The 20810-nt window shown below is 32.4% G+C and overlaps 3 protein-coding genes and 1 non-coding gene across 4 annotated transcripts; 2 read left to right on the forward strand and 2 right to left on the reverse strand.

Moving 5' to 3' along the window:
* Window positions 1-878: 878 nt before the first annotated feature.
* Window positions 879-5711, reverse strand: LOC111790891 (long chain acyl-CoA synthetase 1-like). Its single transcript, XM_023672004.1, has 20 exons — window positions 5569-5711; window positions 4776-4940; window positions 4603-4666; window positions 4434-4523; window positions 4304-4360; window positions 4179-4227; window positions 4013-4089; window positions 3869-3908; window positions 3700-3794; window positions 3454-3621; window positions 3258-3368; window positions 3054-3141; window positions 2903-2969; window positions 2730-2805; window positions 2420-2537; window positions 1966-2211; window positions 1743-1882; window positions 1472-1654; window positions 1238-1357; window positions 879-1161 (listed from the first exon to the last, which is right to left on the reverse strand). The coding sequence occupies exons 1-20, from the start codon at window positions 5694-5696 to the stop codon at window positions 1117-1119; spliced, it is 2127 nt and encodes a 708-aa protein (XP_023527772.1). The 5' UTR covers window positions 5697-5711; the 3' UTR covers window positions 879-1116.
* Window positions 5712-10546: 4835 nt separating this feature from the next.
* On the forward strand, window positions 10547-10649 carry LOC111791915. Its single transcript, XR_002814704.1, has one exon. It is a non-coding gene; the product is annotated as a U6 spliceosomal RNA (small nuclear RNA).
* Window positions 10650-14477: 3828 nt separating this feature from the next.
* On the forward strand, window positions 14478-15973 carry LOC111791077 (gibberellin 2-beta-dioxygenase 2-like). Its single transcript, XM_023672274.1, has 3 exons — window positions 14478-14970; window positions 15102-15450; window positions 15527-15973. The coding sequence occupies exons 1-3, from the start codon at window positions 14522-14524 to the stop codon at window positions 15773-15775; spliced, it is 1047 nt and encodes a 348-aa protein (XP_023528042.1). The 5' UTR covers window positions 14478-14521; the 3' UTR covers window positions 15776-15973.
* A 226-nt stretch (window positions 15974-16199) lies between these two features.
* Window positions 16200-17229, reverse strand: LOC111790754 (transcription factor MYB108-like). The gene is made up of 3 exons (XM_023671786.1): window positions 17118-17229; window positions 16714-16843; window positions 16200-16614 (listed from the first exon to the last, which is right to left on the reverse strand). The coding sequence occupies exons 1-3, from the start codon at window positions 17227-17229 to the stop codon at window positions 16200-16202; spliced, it is 657 nt and encodes a 218-aa protein (XP_023527554.1).
* Between the last annotated feature and the right edge of the window lie 3581 nt (window positions 17230-20810).

Here is a 20810-nt window from a genome sequence, read left to right on the forward strand (position 1 = left end):
AGATTTCCATGGTAGGAGAATGTTTATTTTGACCCTAGTAAACGTGACACCTCTCCAATTGTTAGGAAGATATCTGGAAAAATATATCTAAAATCATACAAAGTTCGACGAACAAAGTATTGAAATCAAGTTGTAAACTTGAACGTAGTTCATTCAGTCGAGATATTATGGTCTCAACTAAAAAATGAACTTCAAAAGTGACTCATACTCGGTCACATACATGGAAAAAATTAATGAAACAAAAACTATATTCTTGCACTCTCAAAAGTGACTCATACTTCCAACATTATTTCCCAAGAAATGGATATTAAACTTGTTAAATGGAATAAAAGCTCGAGTTCTTGGTAAAGAGAAGTGGAAGAAAAACCTCCTTTTATAGTTGTAAAATTGCTAGAAACGTTGCAAAACTCACCTTTACTACTCTCACAAGACAACCTTCTAACCCTCTAAGCTCTCTATTATATATCTAATTCTATCTGATCCCTTGGTCAAACCTAAGGTGGTTATATATAAGACATTAAATTTCCGTTGACATGTTAACATTTTCATCGACATTTCTACATGTCTATGAGTTAGACATTGATCTCCTTAACTACTCTCACAAGACAACCACCTAACCCTCTAAACCCTTTATTATTTATCTGATTCTTATTGGCCACCAAGCTAACGTGTGGCTGTTCTATACATGATATTGAGTTTTTGTTGACATGTTGACATTTATTAAAAAAGTGTACCATCTTAATTATTAATTAAAAATATTTTTTAATTTGTTGTCTTTGTAGTATTCTAAATATATCCATCAACATATTAAACGTTGGTCCTATAATCAGTTTTGATCAAAGATGATCTTTAAATTTTTTTAGGAACTTAAACAAAAGTTTTCCAAAGAAGATGGTAGCTTTTTAATATATGAACTTATTTTGTAACCCTTCCATAGAATGAGGTCTACTGAAGCATCATTCAACTACCATACTCCCATCTGTCAGTGAACCCACATAGTCCTTAATTTGCGAGAAGAAGAAAAAAGAAAGAAAGAGATGTTTCTTTGTTACTACAACCAAATGGTTTTGGATGTATGATTTTTAGTTCAGACAGATCAGCTGTGCTTCAACTTCATCACCTCTTTGCCTCCAAGTTTTTATATTCTTCGTTGATTTGCACCTGCAACATTAGGGAGCTTTAAGTGACCTCAGTTTTGGAGAATTCAATCTATAAAAAACAGAGTTTTTCAACCGACCTCGTAGTGTTTGAGTAGATTGTTTCTCTTCTTTTTCAAAGTTGCTGTCACCAGATCGTTTTCGATGTCGAATGGGTGTGATTCTAACACAACTCCTTTGATGTATTCGAAACGTTTCAACTGATGTGAATCAAAGACGTTGAGTTTGATTAAGTGAGAAGAAAGAAAAATTTATAGTTTCATAGCTACTTAATTGCCATTGGATTAGATTTCTTGTTTAAGCAAACGTAATACCTTGTTTCTTTCAGCTGTTGAAGTGAGCTCAGAGAGAACATAATTTCTGAGCTGTTCAAGAGAACTAAGCTCAGAGAAAGAACACAAAAAGCCATTAGAATTTGCCCATTTCTTGGTGTTTTCCTCGTGTAGAACCACCACTGCAACTAGCCTTGATTTGAAGCTATTCCCATAGATCCATATCTTTGGAAAGATTATATCAAAGAAACTCAAATCACCAAATTGTAATTTAGTTTTAGAAAGAGACTCAAAAGGACAATTCGAAACTTACATCCTCGACGATCGGGGTATTCGTGTAGACATTTTCTAAGTATTCGAGTGCTATGTATTCTCCTTGGGAAAGTTTTATGAGATTCTTCTTCCTGTCAATGATCTTCACAACCCCATTGGGTAAGATTTCGCCTATGTCTCCTGAAGTAGTAGAAGAATGGAAGAAACAAGTTAAATAGCAATGAATTATCAGACAAGAACAAGAGAGGGAAGTGATGAACCACCTGTGTGAAACCAACCATCCTTTATTGCCTCTTTGGTTAGTTCAGGGTTTTTGTAGTATTCAGTGAAAACAGACTTTCCTCTCACACATATTTCACCACATGGACGATCCCCAAGAGGATTGTAACCCATCTCTGGAACCTCCTCCAACCGAAGGTCATTGAATGGAGTAACGCTCCCAACGGTTCCGAGCATACACATTTCATCAGGAAAGCCAATAGTTGTTGGTCCACAAGTTTCAGTCAATCCTAAATGTTACCATACATTGCTGTTCTTAATGTTTGAACAAGTTTTAAACAGTATGTTGCATTGCAATATAAATCATTAGCAACAATGATGACGAGGAAACTCGTTAAGCATATTGCAACGAAGAATGGAGAATCTTTAAACTAGGAATGTGCCTAAAAGCTACCACTAAAGCTGAACTATAGTTTTTCTGTAGCTAGTGATCTTTACCATATCCTTGGATAAAAAAAGCACAACATGTGACCCTCAGAAACTCTTCCACTTCTGAGCTTAAGGCTGCACCCCCAGATATTATTAGTCGAAGGCGGCCGCCTAATCTAGCTTTCACCTGAGTTCATACAAGTTTAGTGTTAGGGGATAATCAAGTTAGTCATGGACATGTAAGTAGTTTGAAATGACTTTTCAAGTGCACAACAAAAAAAGCTTTTTAGGTGAAAAAAAGTCATTTCAAATAGATTCTTAGAGTGATAAGGAACTAGAAATTGAGAGGACGTAATAGATTAAGAGTGTAGGACTCGACCTTCCTGAATGCCAAGAAATCTGCCAAAGGGGATGCTTCTTTCTGCTTGTATCCTCTATTCATCCATGAAAGTTTGCTGCAAGTTCAGCATAAATATGATTCATCTTTGATCTTATAAGAATCTTGTAGAAAAGAAGCAAACCACAGGCACTGAAAGATCAAGGTTGACTTACTATCTATAGAGCAAATCAAAAGCCTTTCTTCTCACTGGATTGAGTACTTGTACAGCTTGTTTGATTCCTGAAATATATATTTCTTAATTTTGCCTTGTTAACAAGTTATGAATAGTAACAGAATTACAGATAACAAGCAGTGTTTTCGTGCCTTCCTGAATCCTCTCAAAAACTCGAGGTACTCCGACTATAAGCGTCGGCTTTAACTCCATTAGATCTTCTTTTATTGCATTAAGATCCTTCATAAAACAAATGAGAAACAAAAATGAGCTGTCCTGATCATCTCTTCAAAGAAAATTTGTAAAGCAAAGATCTGAATCTGGTTCAAAAGGGGATGCCATGAAAAATACAATACCCCATGGTAGTAGCCAACAGATGCGCCTTTACGAAAGAAATATTCCTCGACCGTTCGGTCGAGGATATGAGCTAGAGGCAGGAATGATAGATACACATCATCCTCTGTCATCTGTTGACAAAGGAAAAAAGCTTTGGAAGTTAAAAGAAAATGCAAGCCAGCAATAATCCTGAGTTTGATAAGGGGACTTATCTACCTTGTCTTCAAACTGCTCCATGTAGATATCAACTCCTCTAATAAACGTTACTAAGGTTTCATGTGTTAACACAACACCTTTAGGAGTTCCACTAGTTCCACTTGTGTACATAATCGTGCAAATGTCGAGAAGTCGTGGAGGAGTGATCTCAGAAGGATTTTCTTTTCCCTGATACAAAGTAGATTCATGCGTCAACTCCAACGTATAGTAAAGGATGCTAAAACGTCATTTAGATTTAAAACCGACCAGGCGAAAGAACTCGTCCCATGAGTATGGTTTCACCCCATTGTCTGCTGCTGAGATCTTATCTTCCTCCTTGAGTGAAGTAAAGCAGACAACAACTACGAAAGTGAATCGAAATAGGTCAATTGGTTCAACGATTGCTAGAAAACCATCTTATATTCATCATTCTCACCTTTCAGCCTCTCAGGGTTTGTCCTTTCAGACTTTAATAGCTGCAAAATGAACATTGAATATCAACCATGTCTAGTAAGTGCCTCTTTTTTGGTTTAGATTGAGATGTGAAAGCATATTATATTAACTAGAAAGCTATTCTTACTTCTTTTGCTTTCTTATCTTGGACGAAAACGATATCGATCTCTGCATGGTCTATAATGAAGTTAACAGCTTCATGTCCTGCAATTCATTTAGCCTCTTCTCTATTAGTTTAAGAATCAACAGGAAGTTCAACTTGAAGTTATTACTTACAAAGAGATGAAATATACCAAGGGTATCATAGAGTGGCACACAGATCATACTGTGGGCATTGCAGGCCTACACGAAACATTTAGAGAATTTGTTACCTGATACAATGAAACAACTACAAAATTGAAGAAGGTTTCAGCTGAACCTCCATTGCTATTATCCATTGAGGACAGTTCTCCCCATAAATCCCGATTCTCGAGCCCTGTCGTGCAAAATCATCATCTCTTTAGTTTCTCAGTTATGGTATGCTCTTGAAACTGCAGGAGTATGCTTACCGGTTTGGCGCCAACAGCGCGTAGTGCAGAACCAATGTTAAGAACATCACCATAAACTTCTTTGTAAGTTTTCCATATGTAAGGTCCTGGCTGGATACCGAAACCATTCAAGTTCATATACATTTCTTTCATGTTTTCTTTTCATATAGATTACGAGAGTTCAATTCACCTTCCCCTCGACAAATTTTCGCCATCCGAGCATTTGCCTTCCAGCATACTTTTCAGCTGAAACACTGCAAAACAATCCAAGAAACCAATTTCATGTTCTTAACATTCTAAGCCTTGCAATAACATCAAACCATTCATTTCACACATAGCCAGAACATGAACTCTGTATATAACCTGAAAAGATCCCAAGATGTGTTCAAATCCTCAAACAGAGAAGGAGAGCCATCTTTCGCAAGAACATTTCGATAAACCGGTCCAATGGACGGTTTCCCATCTTTGCCTTCCCTTCCTTCCTCGACCTTGATCGAAAACCTCTTCATTCTTGAACTCCTGGAAAACCTGTTGCATTGATCATTAATGGAACTCAAGGAAAACTCTGTCTCAAAGTTCAGAAGTCAAAAAATGTCCCAACTTCCATTGAAACTTTCAATAGAAAGGAAAAGAGAAAAAACAAAAGAACACAGAAGACTTCTCAGAAAAATTAATTACAAAGGTAACGTTCTACATAAAACGTTGTATAGGTCTAGTAAGACACCTACTAACTGCAGACATTAATGAGGGGCCAACCACCATGCCCAAATGCTTCTACTTGAAGACTCAGAGAAACAAAAAGCCTCAAAATTTATGGAGTCTTGAAAGAAAAACAGAGAACCATAACAGAAGCTCATTAGGATCAATGGGTACCTTTCAAAAGTTCATATTTTTAAGATGAGAAACTCTAAACCCATGGCAATGGTTACAAAGCTAACTATGAACAGAGTCATTGTGCATAACGAATATGAACAGAAGATCAAACACACCACAAAAGCATAAAATAGAAGAGTGTGAATGAAAAATGGAGGTTGTTCTTCAACAGCCATGGAAATGGAGGTAACATGTTGAGTATCAAAACCCCACTTCCAAAATGCACAAAACAAACACAAAAACAGAGCAAGAAACAGAGAGGGAAAGGGAAGTGGTGGCTTACAGAGGTATGAGCAGAAACAGGAAGGAAAAATCATGCAATGCAAGCAAGGTGAGGTGAGGTGAGGTGGTGGAGCAATGGTGAATTGAGTTCAATATAATGGCCAATGGGATGTGAAAGCACACACACATGTCATGGATTGATTGGTTTAAAGCTCTATAGACGAAGTAATTTAATATCACCCCAATTTTCTTCCATACACAATTCGACATGTCGTTGTTCGGTGTTCTATTATATTATTTTGGACTTTGCGATAATCTTAAATATTTTCAAGCCATTAACAAAAATTAATTTATTTTAAAAAATCCATTAATGAGCTCAAAAAAATAGCAATCATTATTAATTATTATAATTAACTCTAATTATTAAGCAAATGGAAACTTCTATTAATTTATTTGATGACTAAATTTTATATATTAGCTGATTGGTTAATAGAGTTACATTGAGGTTATTTTAAAGCATTAATATTAAATAAATTAAAAAAATTTCATGCTTTATTATATTGATTTTGAAAATTTATTAAAAATTAATTAATTAATCAATAAAGATTAAAATAATTCAATAATATAAGTCTAATATCGATATATAAGTTTTATTGATTTTTTTTATTTATACACTTTTTATTTTTAAAATAAAAAATATAACATGAACCAATTCAAACATAGTTCAGTATCAATTTATTTTTTAAATTTGTTTTCAAATTGATAATTATTACAACTGCGAGGGGGGCCCACGAGGTAGACAACTCAGACATGTTGGCTTTAATGAAACAATAAATGAACTTTCATCTTTCGGAACTCCACCTTGTGTAATACTATTATCATTTATTTATTCACATTATTATTTAATCAATAAAATAGACTTTATTAATAATTTTGATATATCATATAGTGGAAATACTTATATATAACTAAAGTAGTAAGTAAATTTGGTTAAGTCGGAAAATTTCGGTGGTCTTGAGCTTGAAGCCACGACATCCCATCAATGTTAGGTGGTGTCTTATCTCAAGTGCTCAATTGTTAACTTAGTAAAACTCAATTAACACGTTTTAATAAATTTTTTTGACTAGATACATAACGAGCTAAATGGACAATATCTGTTAGCAGTGAGTTTGGGAGGGATCAACTAGATACTCTTTTGAGGGCATGTTTCTCCTTTTTAGTATCACTAGATTAGCCTCACATAATTAAAGGTGAGATCATTTGTCACATAATTAGGCAAATAATTAAGGGTTAGTCATTATTAGTATCTCCACCAACTAAATTAAGACAATATTGAAGGTACGTGTTGTGTAGCTCTACGAGTTATGTGTCACTAAAGGGACCTATCAACCACGATGAAAATCACACAACACAAAACATAAAAATGTGATCGTTAGAACACACAAACTTTCGCAAGTTTGCTTTTGAAATCATTCAAAATGTTTCATATCAACGAAGATAATTGCATTCATTTATATATCATATATATATATATATATATCGTCAATTGATCAATTTAATTCTTGAAATTTTAATTTTGTATCTACGTGGTCGAAGAAACAAACCTAACTACAAAGGGGACCATCGTTTTCTTTGTTAGTTCGCCATCAAACAAGGAGAGAAAGCGAACATTCATATGGAAGTTTTGTCCTTTTGACACTCAGACTTCTCAATTTTATATTTATTATTATTTTTCTTTTTACTTTTTTACTTTTCTCCCTCCTTCGAATTTTTCTCTCTTCTATTTAAAAGAACATAGTCGATCGAACAAAAGAAAGTTTAGTGGGGTTGAACGAGTTAAAACAAACAATATCTGTTAAATGGGTTTGAACGTTTACAAATTTACTTTCCATTACATCAAATTTGATCTTATTTATACGGAATCTCCCACTAATTGTACCAAAAAGTAATGCAAACCTTAGATATTGAAGGATAAAAAAAAAAGAAATTTATCTAAAAAAAGCATCACGAGGTAAAAATGTTGAAAGAGAAGATTAGTGAGTGTGAAGTTACCTACTTTTTCATTATTGTACGCATCCAACGCTCCCTCCACCAGAGAAATCGGCCGGAAGCTCACACCTTACGCATATGAGCAATAAATAAAAGTAAACTATAATGCATCAACTACTCTTCAACTAAAAATTACCTAAAATGTAAGAATGACAAATAAAAGTTATTACATATATCAATAATAAGATGACCTAGATTAACTGTGCAAGGACAAAACATACTGAAATGACTAGTGTTGGTCTGTGAGAATAATCTTCGGTCTTAGAAACAAGGAGTAAATAATGTGACTATGTCGCAAGGAATGTCAAAACCATCAAATACCGAATCTAGTGTCCTAATTTTCGTTCTTCAATAACAAAATTTCTACATCAAAGTTAGCTTTGAAATATTGATAGAAGGTTTAAGATAATAATGCAACTTCTAAAAGAAGAAGCGAGTTTAAGATAATAATGCAACTTCTGAAGTAAGAAGCGTGGTGGAATTGACGAGACAAAACGGGTTGGTTTGGTATTAAACCAATAAAAGTGGGCGAAAACAGAAGGGCAATGGTGTAGGTACATAAACTCACTGTTATTGCCCCCATGCCATTGATTTGATCTTGTTGAAGTTTAATTTGGGCTGCGCAAGAAACTGAAGAGGAGTAAATTCAAGAACTGTTTCTATGCAATTTAGTAACCCAACTTGGGCTGAACATGATCCATAGTTATGGAGTTTGTTTTCATGTGAATCACCTTCATTGCTTTGGTTCACCATTTATTTCCCTTTAAATCTTTTAGCAAACCCTATTCTAGGCTCGACCAAAACCCGACGCTGGACCACATTCTAATAATACTCGAACCATTCAAGCCTACCAAATGGTTCGTGACTGACCTAACTCACGAGACGAATATCCAACCCTTACATATTATTGACAAATTTAATAATGTTTTTCTAATTGTTGCTTGTTTTCCACCAACCTGTTACATAATGGAGTTGGTAAAAATGGATGTTGGTTAAAAGTATTAAATTTGTGATCGTGTATATCTTAATTAGTTGATATCCATTTTGAAAATGTTAACGTTACAAATCTATAAAATCTTTTGAGTTTATAATGAAACAATTATGAACCTTTCAATAAATAGGTGCATTATTACAATAATTATTTTAATAATAGAACAAATTGAATAATATGAATTTTCTTATATCCGAAATTATACTTTGTATTTTAAAATTTTAAGTATAAAATGTCGTTGGGATATAATATTTAAAAAATATATTAGTTATGAAATATATCTTAAATATTATATCTTAATATTCTTTTCTTTATGATTTAATTTATAGTATATTTTATTTTATTCTTAATCTTTATCGGTAGGTATTAGTTGGTAGCTTGTATTCTATTTAAAGATTATAAATATGAATGAGAATACACATTTTCGATCTCAATTCTATTTTTGGTGCAGAACGAAAAAAAAAAAATTAAACTTAAAAATATATGATAATATATTCAGGTCAAGTTAAGCTTCAATAACGGACAAATTTGATATGTATATATATTAATTAATAATAAACACAAAGAATTAAAATGAAACGGAAGGAGCCGACACCGAGGCATATTATGGAGGAGACAGATATCCGACGTGTCGATCTGCTACAAAATTTTTAGTGATCAGACTAGTAACTGTCGGATTCTCAATCAGTTGTCGTTCGACGGCAGCCATTTGTCCCACATCGAAAAGATTTGATGGCATGCCAAAGGATGAGAATTGAGATGGACAAATCCAGTAAAAGTCCAAATTATTTTTCAAGAATATAGCTTATTACAATTTTACCCCTCTTTTAAAAATCCCTTCGTAAGCGATTTACGAATATAGCCCTATTGAGATGCTTGGCTTGCGAAAATTTTGTGGAGAAAATAGTAAAACCGAAAATATAATTTTAACTCCGTAATTTATTAATTCATATACTATTATTAGATATTAAAAAGACTAAACTGGAGATAAACTCGATTAATAATAAGTCAAATTTTCAAGTCTTTTATATATTATTATTATTAGTATTAAAAAATGTTTTGAGTAATTTCTATTTTTTATTTTTGAGTTATAAAGTTGAAATATATTTTTAAGTTCTGTTTAAAAGTTATTTTTATTATTTGTATTTTAATTTTTTTATTATTTAATTCTCAAAATGTATATTTTTGTTTTTTGAAACTTTAAAAATATTATCAAATCACATTTTATAACTATTTTATTTTCTATTTTTAAAATCATGTTTCAATTAAGCAAATATTAAAAAAAAAATTAATTTTTCAACACTACTCGAAATATGTTTACAAAGTAAGCTGAATTAATTTATTAAAAAATAAAAAATAATGAATATTTAATTAATGCATATTGCAATTAATCTATATCATTGTAAGTAATTATGGTTGATGCACATTTTTTAAGTCATTTATTTATCTAGTAATTGATTAACGACCTTAAGTTGGATTAGTTTCAAGTTTTAATTTTAATTTTAATTTTTTTTATCAAAATTAGTTAAATCATAATTTTCTTTTTTTAAAAAGACAACTTGATTATATTTTTAAGTTATAAAGGGATTATTAATATTAATTTAATTTTAAAAATTGAAAAATATAGTAACCCATGACGAATAATTTTTTTTTAATTAATTAATTATCTATACATTTTTTAAGTCAAACAAAAAATGTTAATCTAAAAAGCTAAAAGAACAAGTAAAAAAAATTAAATCTAACAAAAATTGCGTTTTACCTCCGTTTTTTTTTTCCCTTCTTACAGTTGCAGACTTAAAGAATATTTAACAATAGTAAATAAATAATGAAAATAAAAGGTACCGCCCGAGAAGATCATATTCGACATGTCGATTTAAGCAGTCTCATCAGTACGTGTCGATCTGTCATTCAATTGTCGTTCAAAAGCACCTTTTTGAACCACATCGGTTAGTTTACATATAATTTATTGTTTAAATAAGACCGGTTGAGCCAAGTTATCATCCCTTCGGGGACATCCGATAAAATTGGAACGATACAGAGAAGATTAGCATGGTCCGTGCGCAAGGATGACACGCACAAATTGAGAAATGGTCCAATTTTTTTTTTTCTTTTTTGCCCTCGATTCTAACAGTATATTTACCGATATATTCTTTTCTAATGACCTCTCCTATGACATTTTCCTTATTTGCCGCCCATTCTAACCGTATAAATTGATATATCCCTTTCGGCTTGATATACTTATATATTCTTTTTTAAGAAACAAATCAATTTTAATATATTTCGGCTTCATTTTGGTTACAAAGTATTTTTTGTTTATAATATCTAAAAGTTATTACGTTCTAGACATCATATAGTACTTTGGTATATACTCCTTTGATTTGGTACTAAAATTCATCGTCCCTCTTTCATAAACTGACTTAACGCGTGCGATAGATTGATGTGAGATTATATTTAAACAATGTTTAATAAATAATTTTTTGTTTGATTAAATTAAATTTATTTAATCCAGTGTTAAATATACATAAGAATAAAATTTGTAATTTAGGATATGGCAGATGAGTATCCAAATTGAAAAGGATAATTACAATAATAGAATATGAAAAGGAGTATGAGGCCATTAATTGCATGCATTGGCAAAGCAAAGGATGGGTAAAAGCATATATCTATTTGTTTAATTAGAATATTGATTCATAAAGGTTGCGTGATGAACATTGAAAACATTTTTTTTTTTTTTTTATAAAATTCAATGAACTAATATAATACTTCAATTAACCAAACATATCCAAATTAATTAACCATCTAAACATTATTATAAACCACATTTATACTTATAATTACGATTTTTGAAACGTTTTTACCAAATAAAGTTTATTAATCTAAAGATGTGCAATACAGAAAGACGAAGCGTTTGAAGAAAACGTCACATCCAATTTTGATCAAAATAAGGAATTGATTAATTTATGTTAAAAAGGATTTATAGAAATTAAACATTTGAAGAAAAAACCCAAATCATAGAGGAAGCTCCATTTTAATTCTGTCACAATTTCATACCTATTGTTATTAGATGCCTATATATATAATTTTCCAAATATATTAAAATTCTTTTTGATAATCTTAGAGCTATGTTTTAGAAATCTAATTCTTGGATCATAATTTTTTATTCATCATGGAAACACACATTATGAATGATATTTAAAAATGTGATGATTTTGATTAAAATTGTTATCTTTCCGCGATTGTTGTGAGATCTCACATCGATTGGAGAGAGAAACGAGTGCCAACGAGGACGCTCGGCCTCAAGGGGTGGATTGTGATGTCCCATATTGGTTGGGGGAGGAGAATAAAACACCCTTTATAAGGGTGTGGAAACTTTCGAGACGCGTTTTAAAGCCTTGAGGAGAAGCCCGAAAGGGAAAATCCAAAGAGGACAATATCTGCTAGCAGTGGTCTAGGCCGTTACGATAATATCTACTGACAGTGGACTTGAGTTTATAATTGCAAGCTTCGTAATTGTTTGGTTTAGTTTTTTTCCTTATGTATATAAGTTTACAAAAACGAAGTTGTTACTTTAGATACATATGTAGAACTAGTTAGAATCTCGAACCAAATATAAAACAAAGAAAAAGAACAACTCGGGTTAGAAATGAGAAGCAAGTGCGGTATTGGATAATAGCCAACAACGCGCTTTCCACAACCACAAAATAATTGCTATCAGCTTTCCCTCCATTCTTCTGGGTGCCGAGGATTGTTGGGGGGAGTCCCACATTGACCAATTAAGAAAAAGATCATAAATTAAAATATTATTATTTTTATTGGTACGAGCCATTTTGAAAAAAAAACAAAAAACAAAAAACAAAGTTAAGAAGACTCAAAGTGGACAATAACATACCATTATAGAGGCTCGCAGTTTCTAGCATTCTCTTCTCCACGTTACCACTTCAAATTTCATAATATATCTAAACAATTAAAAGTCCTAGCTAAGGCTGCCAGCGGTCTAGATAAGACGTAACGCAAGACTCTCAATTGAGATAAGCTATGACTCTCCAACAAGGACTACCTACCGGGGTAGCAACAACAACCCAGCCCTTAAGACAAAGTCTATGGCCAGAAGGCGGCGGAAGATCGTTCGAAAGCGAGTAGCTAAGACCCCGATTCGGGGAAAGCATTCAAAGAACAAGATAGAAAGAAAGACAGGATGACGTTGAAAGTTTATAAGTCAAGCCAAAGGACGGGGACAAGGAAGATGGCAGGCAGTCATTAAGAACAAGATCGATGGCCAATAAAAAATTTACAACTAAACGTTGTAGGATTAAATAATTGTTTTGTAAGATTAGTTGACTTGTCTTTTAGTTAATTTTTCTCGTACATGATTTCATTAAAAGATATAAATTAAAATATTAGAAAACTTGAGTATTGTTCAATTGATTAAAACATATATTCCGAGAAAAAAAAGATTAGAGGTATCAATTCTCACGCCCTATATTAAGCATTTAGACTTTATCTTATTCCTCGAGCTTTCAGTTTTACTCGATTTAATATTTATCTATAAAAAAAATCCTTAGAATATGAAACTATTTTGGCACGTGAAGTTAGATACGAATTATCTTAGGATCAGTTTTTTTTGTGTCAAGATTTAAATATTTCATAAGATAACACGATGAATCCTATATACGACTCAAAGAGTTGCCGTGGTCAAATTTTAGATAGGTCATCCATAAACCTAAAATTAAAATTATGTATTAAATAATTAATGTCCTTGGTTGCTTATATCCATCTCGTTCTAATCTTTTTGTTGATTTTTTTTTTTTGGTGAATTACTGGATAGAAATTTAACATATTTATTGCATATGCAAATATCTTTTATTTAACAATTAATTAAGATTTAGTAATTATTGCGAGTAAAATTAGATCGAGAGAAATAAGTCAAATGTTAGGATTAAAATTGATCGACAGAATGGTTAGTTCATATTTTTTCCTAACTGGTTCGAGATTAGGAAAAAAGTAAAGGTCCACAGACCAACACGAATCTTTCCAACATGTTTTGTCCTCGGTCTCACATGTATCTAAACTGGAGCCAATATGGAAGGCGCCCAATAACAAATTTATTGTTGCGGTGTAAAAGACAAATTTTTTTCGAGGAAAAAATGTGTGAACAAAAAATGTCGAAATGAACGCATAAATTAGTGTAATTAAGAGGATAATAAATATAGGTTTTTATTGGGTTTAAAAGTAAAAAATATTATGATATCTCCAAACTTTGACTAAAAAAATCATCTTAGTATTTATTGTTATTTTCTTAAAAAGTACTTTATAATTAAGAAATTTTTTAAAAACTATAAATAATAGATGGAGTGTTACGTTTCAAAAACTTTGTATATATATAAATATCTTTTTGTTAAATGGTTAATGAAAAAATTAATTAGGTTATTTAAATTTATATTTCTTATTTATTAATTTAAACATTTTTAATATTATTATTTTATTTTTCGTGAAATATAAAAAAGAAATAACATGTCAGTCTAATTAAAAATATCTATTTAATTTGCGAGACTCATTTCAAACGAAATATAGAAGGTTCGTTTCAAAGAAAAAGTGGAAGAAGCAGAGAAATTATTCCGTAGTTACTAAATGGAGACAGGATGGGAACTGTCCTCGCCCTGGTTCCCCGACCCGGTGTGAACGTGTCAAAGTAGGATGGCTAAAATAAAAAAAAATAAAAATCATAAATCAAAATATAAATTCAAAAGCATGATGGAAATATTAAAAGTCAAAGCTCTCTCTCTCTCTCCTAAAGATTTCATAAATTAATACATTTGACCAAAATGGACAAATTTAATCCAAAAAAATAAAATAAAATAAAATAATCTCCATACTCTCTATCTCTTTTAACACTATAAATACACATAATTCAACTTTGAAACCCCAACACACAATCTTCCCTCTCATTTTCATCTCTTCAAAACCAAACATAACAATGGTGGTAGCATCACCCAATTCCTCCCTAACCACAAGCTCCAAGCCCTCGGCCGCCGACACCGCCACCACTGCCGCCGCTGCAAGGATCCCCACCATCGATCTCTCCGGTGGCACCAGCAACCGGCAAGCCCTCTCGAAGCTGCTCGTCGAGGCCAGTGAAAAGTATGGCATCTTTAAGCTCATCAACCATGGCATCCCTCAGGATCGCATTTCAAGAGCTGAAGAAGAAGCTATGGCCTTCTTTGCCAAGCCCACCGCCCAAAAGCTCGCCGCCAGCCCTAAAAGTTCTCTCGTCGACACTGGCAATACCACTCGCTTCGGCTACGGCATCAATAATATCGGCCACCATGGCGACATCGGAGAGATTGAATATCTTCTCCTCTCATCTCAACCTTCCTTGATTTCTCAACTGGCCTTCTCCATCTCCCAAAATCCATCCAAATTCAGGTTTTTTTTTAGATTTTATAAGTTTTAAATGCTCCCACGTCCCCAATTTAGAGAATGATCATAAATTTACAAGTAAATAATATATTTAATCAAATAAAAATCCAATTTTTTTTTTTTTTTAATTAATGCAGCTGTGCTTTAAATGATTACATACAAGCTACCAAAAATGTGGCCTGTGAGCTCCTTGATCTAATGGCTGAGGGGTTAGGGATATCAGACAACTCCATTTTCAGCCGTATGATCTTAGATTCTCAAAGTGACTCACTTCTTAGAATCAATCACTACCGTCCATTGCCCGACTTCATCCATCCCTCGCCCTCCAATAAGCTTGGATTTGGCGAGCATTCTGACCCTCAGATCTTCGCCATCTTAAGATCCAACGACATTGCTGGCCTCCAAATCCTATTGGATGATGGGTTGTGGGTCCCTGTCCCTCCTGACCCCACTGCCTACTACGTCATGATTGGTGATTTATTTCAGGTATATATATAATTTCTTCTTTTATCATCAATTTCATTCAAATAATTATTGTAATTTGATTATTGGAAATACGAAGGTTTTTACCAATGGAAGGTTTGGGAGTTTGAAGCATAGGGCAACCGCGAACATAGGGCCAAGGTCGAGAATGTCGATGACTCTTTTTGCATCACCGTCTTTAGATACATGGATTTCTCCTCTACCAGAGATGGTTACCTCAGATCAACCGTGTATTTATAGGCCTTTCACTTGGAGAGAATATAAGACTTACATTTATTCACTCACGCTAGCTGGCTCGAGACTCGACTCGTTCAAGATTAGACCTTAAGACGAAAGTAAACCATAAGAACAACTTGTTTGGGGTTTGGCAATGTTTTGTGTGTATAATGTCCTACCTAACTATGGTTAAATATACAGTTTCTTGTAGCATATAAATATGAAAAAAAAAATGCTACAGGAAAATTAATATGCGTGTATTTGAGAAAATAAATTAAATGACGTAAATTAGTATATGTTTATTAGTTTAGAGATATTTTTATTAATTTAGCCACATGTTTTTTTTATCTTTCAAACATGTTCTTAAAATAATATTTTTTTTATTGTATAACAAATACAAGAAGTTAAGATTAGAGTGTATTATACTCGAAATTAATGCTCGAGTTATATAAATATCTATTTTATAAAGCGATTAGAGCGTTTTATACATTAATTTTCTTTTTCTTTTTAGTTTAATTCGAGTCTCTAATTGTAATCTAATCAAACAGCTGTTGTTGTAAGAAACGAATGTTTTCCTCAGTCCACAAGCTCTCAAATGATGACTCAACTTCGTCTCCTTCCCACCAACCTGCCTCAAACCCGTCTCCCCAATTTGATGTGTCTGAACACGATGCAGACACGTCGACATTGACACTATTGTCATCCAATGTAGATTCTGAAATTATAGGAGTTGACGTGGAGGTCTCGGTGCACGCCGGCAAAGATTGGCCAGAGGTGGCTGCAATTCGCTCGACCAGGCGGGGGATCCAAACCAATCTCATTGTGTCATGAAAACGCTGACTATTAACATCGCACTTGACCTGTTTGGCTTGCTTTTGAACTCGGGTTCTCCAGTAATTTTTTATCTCGTTGTCGGTTCTTCCGGGTAGAAATCGAGCTATTTTCGACCACCTAAATTAACAATCCCAACCCAAGAAAGAATCTCATCAATACATTTAATCCCATAATTATATATATATATATATATGAATTAAAAGGAGAAAAACTGACCGATTGCCCCAACGGGAGTGAAGTTGAAGAATGAGGAGCTGTTCTTGAAGAGTAATATTTCCACGGCGGACATTGGGGCGGAGATAATTCAGCCACCTCAGGCGACAGCTTTTCCCGGTTCTCTTCAACCCTGTAAATTAAATTAAATTAAATTAAAACAAAACAAAACCGAGAATTAATTATAGTTCTCCAAGTAACAAATCACGAAGATATTGTCCGCTTTGAGCATAAACTTTTGAAATTTGTTTTGAATTTTTCCAAAAAACCTCGTATTAATGAAGATAGTATTCCTTGTTTATGGATCCATGATTATTCTCTAAATTAGTTAATGTAAGACTCTCTCCCAACAATCCTCGACACTCGAGACTATAAGAAAAAGAAAAACTTAGAAATAAAATCCTCACCGGTGGAATGAGCGACGGAGTTCCAGTGGCCCTCGCCGTGAAGAATAACGTAATGGGAAAGCAAGGAATCTTCGTCCGCCGTCCACGGCCCTTTCTTCACATGATCCGCCATTGACAGATAGGAACAAAGCTCTGGTACTTTAGGCACAATTAAATCTATATATATATATACACAGAGACACCCAGAAACAGAGGAGGAAAAGGAAAGTTTTAATTTTTACAACGTGTTTTAAAGATGGTTTTTATAATCAAAATTCAAGTGGGTTTTGTGTAATTAAATGAATAAAGAAAAAAGGGTTGAAAAAAAGTCAAAAGTTTTGGGCAGGGAAAGGGGCGAAGAGGGAGCTTAATGGAGTTGACTTTGACTTTTCTTTTTTTTAATACTTTTTTAGGTTGTTTTTTTTTATTTTTGTGGATTTTGTTAATTGATTCAAAATGTTTTTTTTTTTTTTTTTTTATAAATTTTGACCCAAGAGCTTCGTAAAAAAGGTGATATAGTATAGTGGAAGTCCACGTCATGAAATAGAAGAAGTAGTCAAAGAGTCGTCGTTGACTGTTTGTTAAGCTATTTAGTCAAAGATAGAAGCTTCTTTAGGCAGTCAAAACTGTGAGTGTCAATTATTTTAATTAAAATCAAACAAAAAAGAAAAGCCACGTGTAAATGTAATAGTTGGGCCTGATATCACTAAGAAGCCCATTCTGTGGCCCATAATATAACAATCAACCCTAGGCCCATTTATCTTCACGAGTCGAAGGCACGACTCATAACTAGATTTAGGCCATGACTCTGATGCCATTTTATATAGATAACGAAACCTCCACTTATTTCGCTTAAATTATTTCGTACTCATAGATCTCTCTTTTTACGAGAATCTTTGTATTTTTAATAACAATTTTATAGAATCAACGAAACACGAGGGCTTATGAGACCAGACATTAAAAAATATCTAACCAAATTGACAATCGCATAAAAATATTTCTTTAGAATTTTTATTTTTAAAAAATATGTAACCAATGGATATTTATATAAAAATCTCTATAAGAAAAAGAAAACGAAATATCCACGTGGACATTATTATAACTTTTGGAAAATAAAACAAAGGTTTTGAGATGTAAACATCAATCATTCCCAATCTTCTAAAATTATTGAAGGTGGGCCCACTTATAAACTCTAGACACTCGTCTTCCTTATTTTTGGCCACCCATTAATGTCCAAGCGTGTCGTACACGTACTAAGGGTGTTGTGTGAAATTATCCCGATACACAGGACATACATATGTATGAGGTCTCTGTAATTTTTATTTATAGCATAACATTAACATCATTATTTTTTTTTTCATTTATGATAGAGTACATATACGCATCATGTATACATGCCAACCATCACATAGCTTTACATGTCAATACATAACACATGACGTCCATAGTATTTCATTTTCATTTACAACATGGCGTAATAGACATCAGATGTATACACATCATAGCATCATATGACATTACATAGGACATAATCACATAACATAAATAAAATGGTGCATGCACGGCTACTAGACATGCACCATTATAAATCATTCAATTATTTAACTTCAAAGTTAAGGTCACTTGCTTAGTTGGCCTAAGTTGAATTTACTAATTTTATTTTGTATAAGCTTAAATTTGCTCACCCGTTCCAATTTAACCTCAGGTTCATGAACGTGATGTTATCAATTAAATCAAAATGATTGTAAAGATAAGTTATTTTGTAGTATAATTATTGAGGATAAAGAAATATCTCGACATAAATATTCTCTGTGTTTTTTGTTTTCTTTCCCAAATCAATCTATAGTATTTATAATTTCTGAAATGAATATTAAAAGTGATGTATAATTAGTTTAAGTAATTATAGATTGGCCGAAAAAAGCTAAGTTTATATTTATAAATAGTCTAATAATTTATTTCAACTTTAGAGGTGAATTATTCAATTTTATTTAATAAAAATTTTAATTTTTCAATTTAGGTTTAATATTTTTTTAAAAAATATAAATATATCTAACGATTATACCTCGCTCCCTACACTTTATGAGATACTTTCATAATATACTGGAGAACATAATATATATATATTTGCCTAAATTAATATCATTCAATAAAATAAGGAAAGATGTAAAATATGATTTTTTTATCTCTCTCAATTAAATTATTTGTTTCTTCTTAAATTGGATGGTCTTTTCTTTCTGTTTCCTCTAAAATTAAAAGTTATTTTCTTTGTGCACAAATTAGTTTGTTGTTTGAAAATGGTTTGTTGAGATATTTGAAGGAATGATGTGCTTAAACTAAATTGTTTTTTCTTAAAAGTTCTTTTGTTTGGACAGAAATTAGTTTGTTGTTTAAAAAGGGTTGGTTGAGATATTTGAAAGAAGGATCTGTCTAAACTTAGCTGCTTTCTTTAAATTATTTTCTTTGAGCAGGACATAGTTTGTTGTTTGAAAATGGTTATCTATTTTCTAAGTCTTTTCTTTTGTCAGGAATTAGTTTGCTGTTTGAGAAAAGTTAGTTGAGATCAACGGAAATTTATCTGTTTTCTCTGAAAGATCTTATAATTTTGTATGAATTAGTTTGTTGTATGAAAATGGTTGTTTGAGATATGTGAAGAATGATCAGCTTAAATTTATATGTTTTCTCTTAAAAATGGTTGTTTGAGATATGTGAAGAATGATGAGCTTAAATTTATATGTTTTCTCTTAAATGTCTTTTCTCTCTGCATAAATTAATTTGTTGTTCAAAAAGAGTTTGTTGAGATATCTTAAAAAAGGATTTGCTTAAATTTATATGTTTTCTCTCAAATTTATCTGTTCTCTTAAATGTTTTTCTTTGGGCAGAAATTAGTTCACCCTTTAAAAAGGGTTTGTTGAGATATCTGAGGAAATATTTACTTAAATTTATCTATTTTCAGTTTTTTCTTTTGTTTTCTTTAAAAGTCTTTTCACTCTGTAAGAATTAGTTTACTGTTTGGAACCAAGGATCTACTTAAATTTATTTGTTTTTTTTAGGTCTTTTCTTTTGGACAAAATTAGTTTGTCCTTTTAGAAAGGGTTGGTTATCGTACAAAAGAGGAATAAATGTTTGAACTAGGGTTGTCGTACAGAGGGGAATAACTGTTTGAAGAGAGTTGTCGTACGGAGGGGAATAACTGTTTGAAGAGAGTTGTCGTACGGAGGGGAATAACTGTTTGAACAAGGAGGGATAACTGTTTGAACGAGGGATATGAGGAATAACTGTTTAGGAGGAATAACTGTGGAAGAGGGTTGTCATACATAATGGGTGAAGAGGAATATTTTTCTGAAGAGGGTAAAATAAAAATGAGTGTTGGAGAGGAATATGTGTGACAACTGTTTGAAAAAATATCTGTTGCAGAGTGACAACTGTTTGAAAAAATATCTGTTGCAGAGTGACAACTGTTTGAAAAAATATCTGTTGCAGAGTGACAACTGTTTGAAAAAATATGTGTTGCAGAGTGACAACTGTTTGAAAAAATATGTGTTGCAGAGTGACAACTGTTTGAAAAAATATGTGTTGCAGAGTGACAAGAGTGACAACTGTTTGAAAAAATATCTGTTGCAGAGTGACAACTGTTTGAAAAAATATCTGTTGCAGAGTGACAACTGTTTGAAAAAATATCTGTTGCAGAGTGACAACTGTTTGAAAAAATATCTG

Source organism: Cucurbita pepo, chromosome LG03 (genome assembly GCF_002806865.2).
Source record: "Cucurbita pepo subsp. pepo cultivar mu-cu-16 chromosome LG03, ASM280686v2, whole genome shotgun sequence".
Classification (NCBI taxonomy): Eukaryota; Viridiplantae; Streptophyta; class Magnoliopsida; order Cucurbitales; family Cucurbitaceae; genus Cucurbita; species Cucurbita pepo.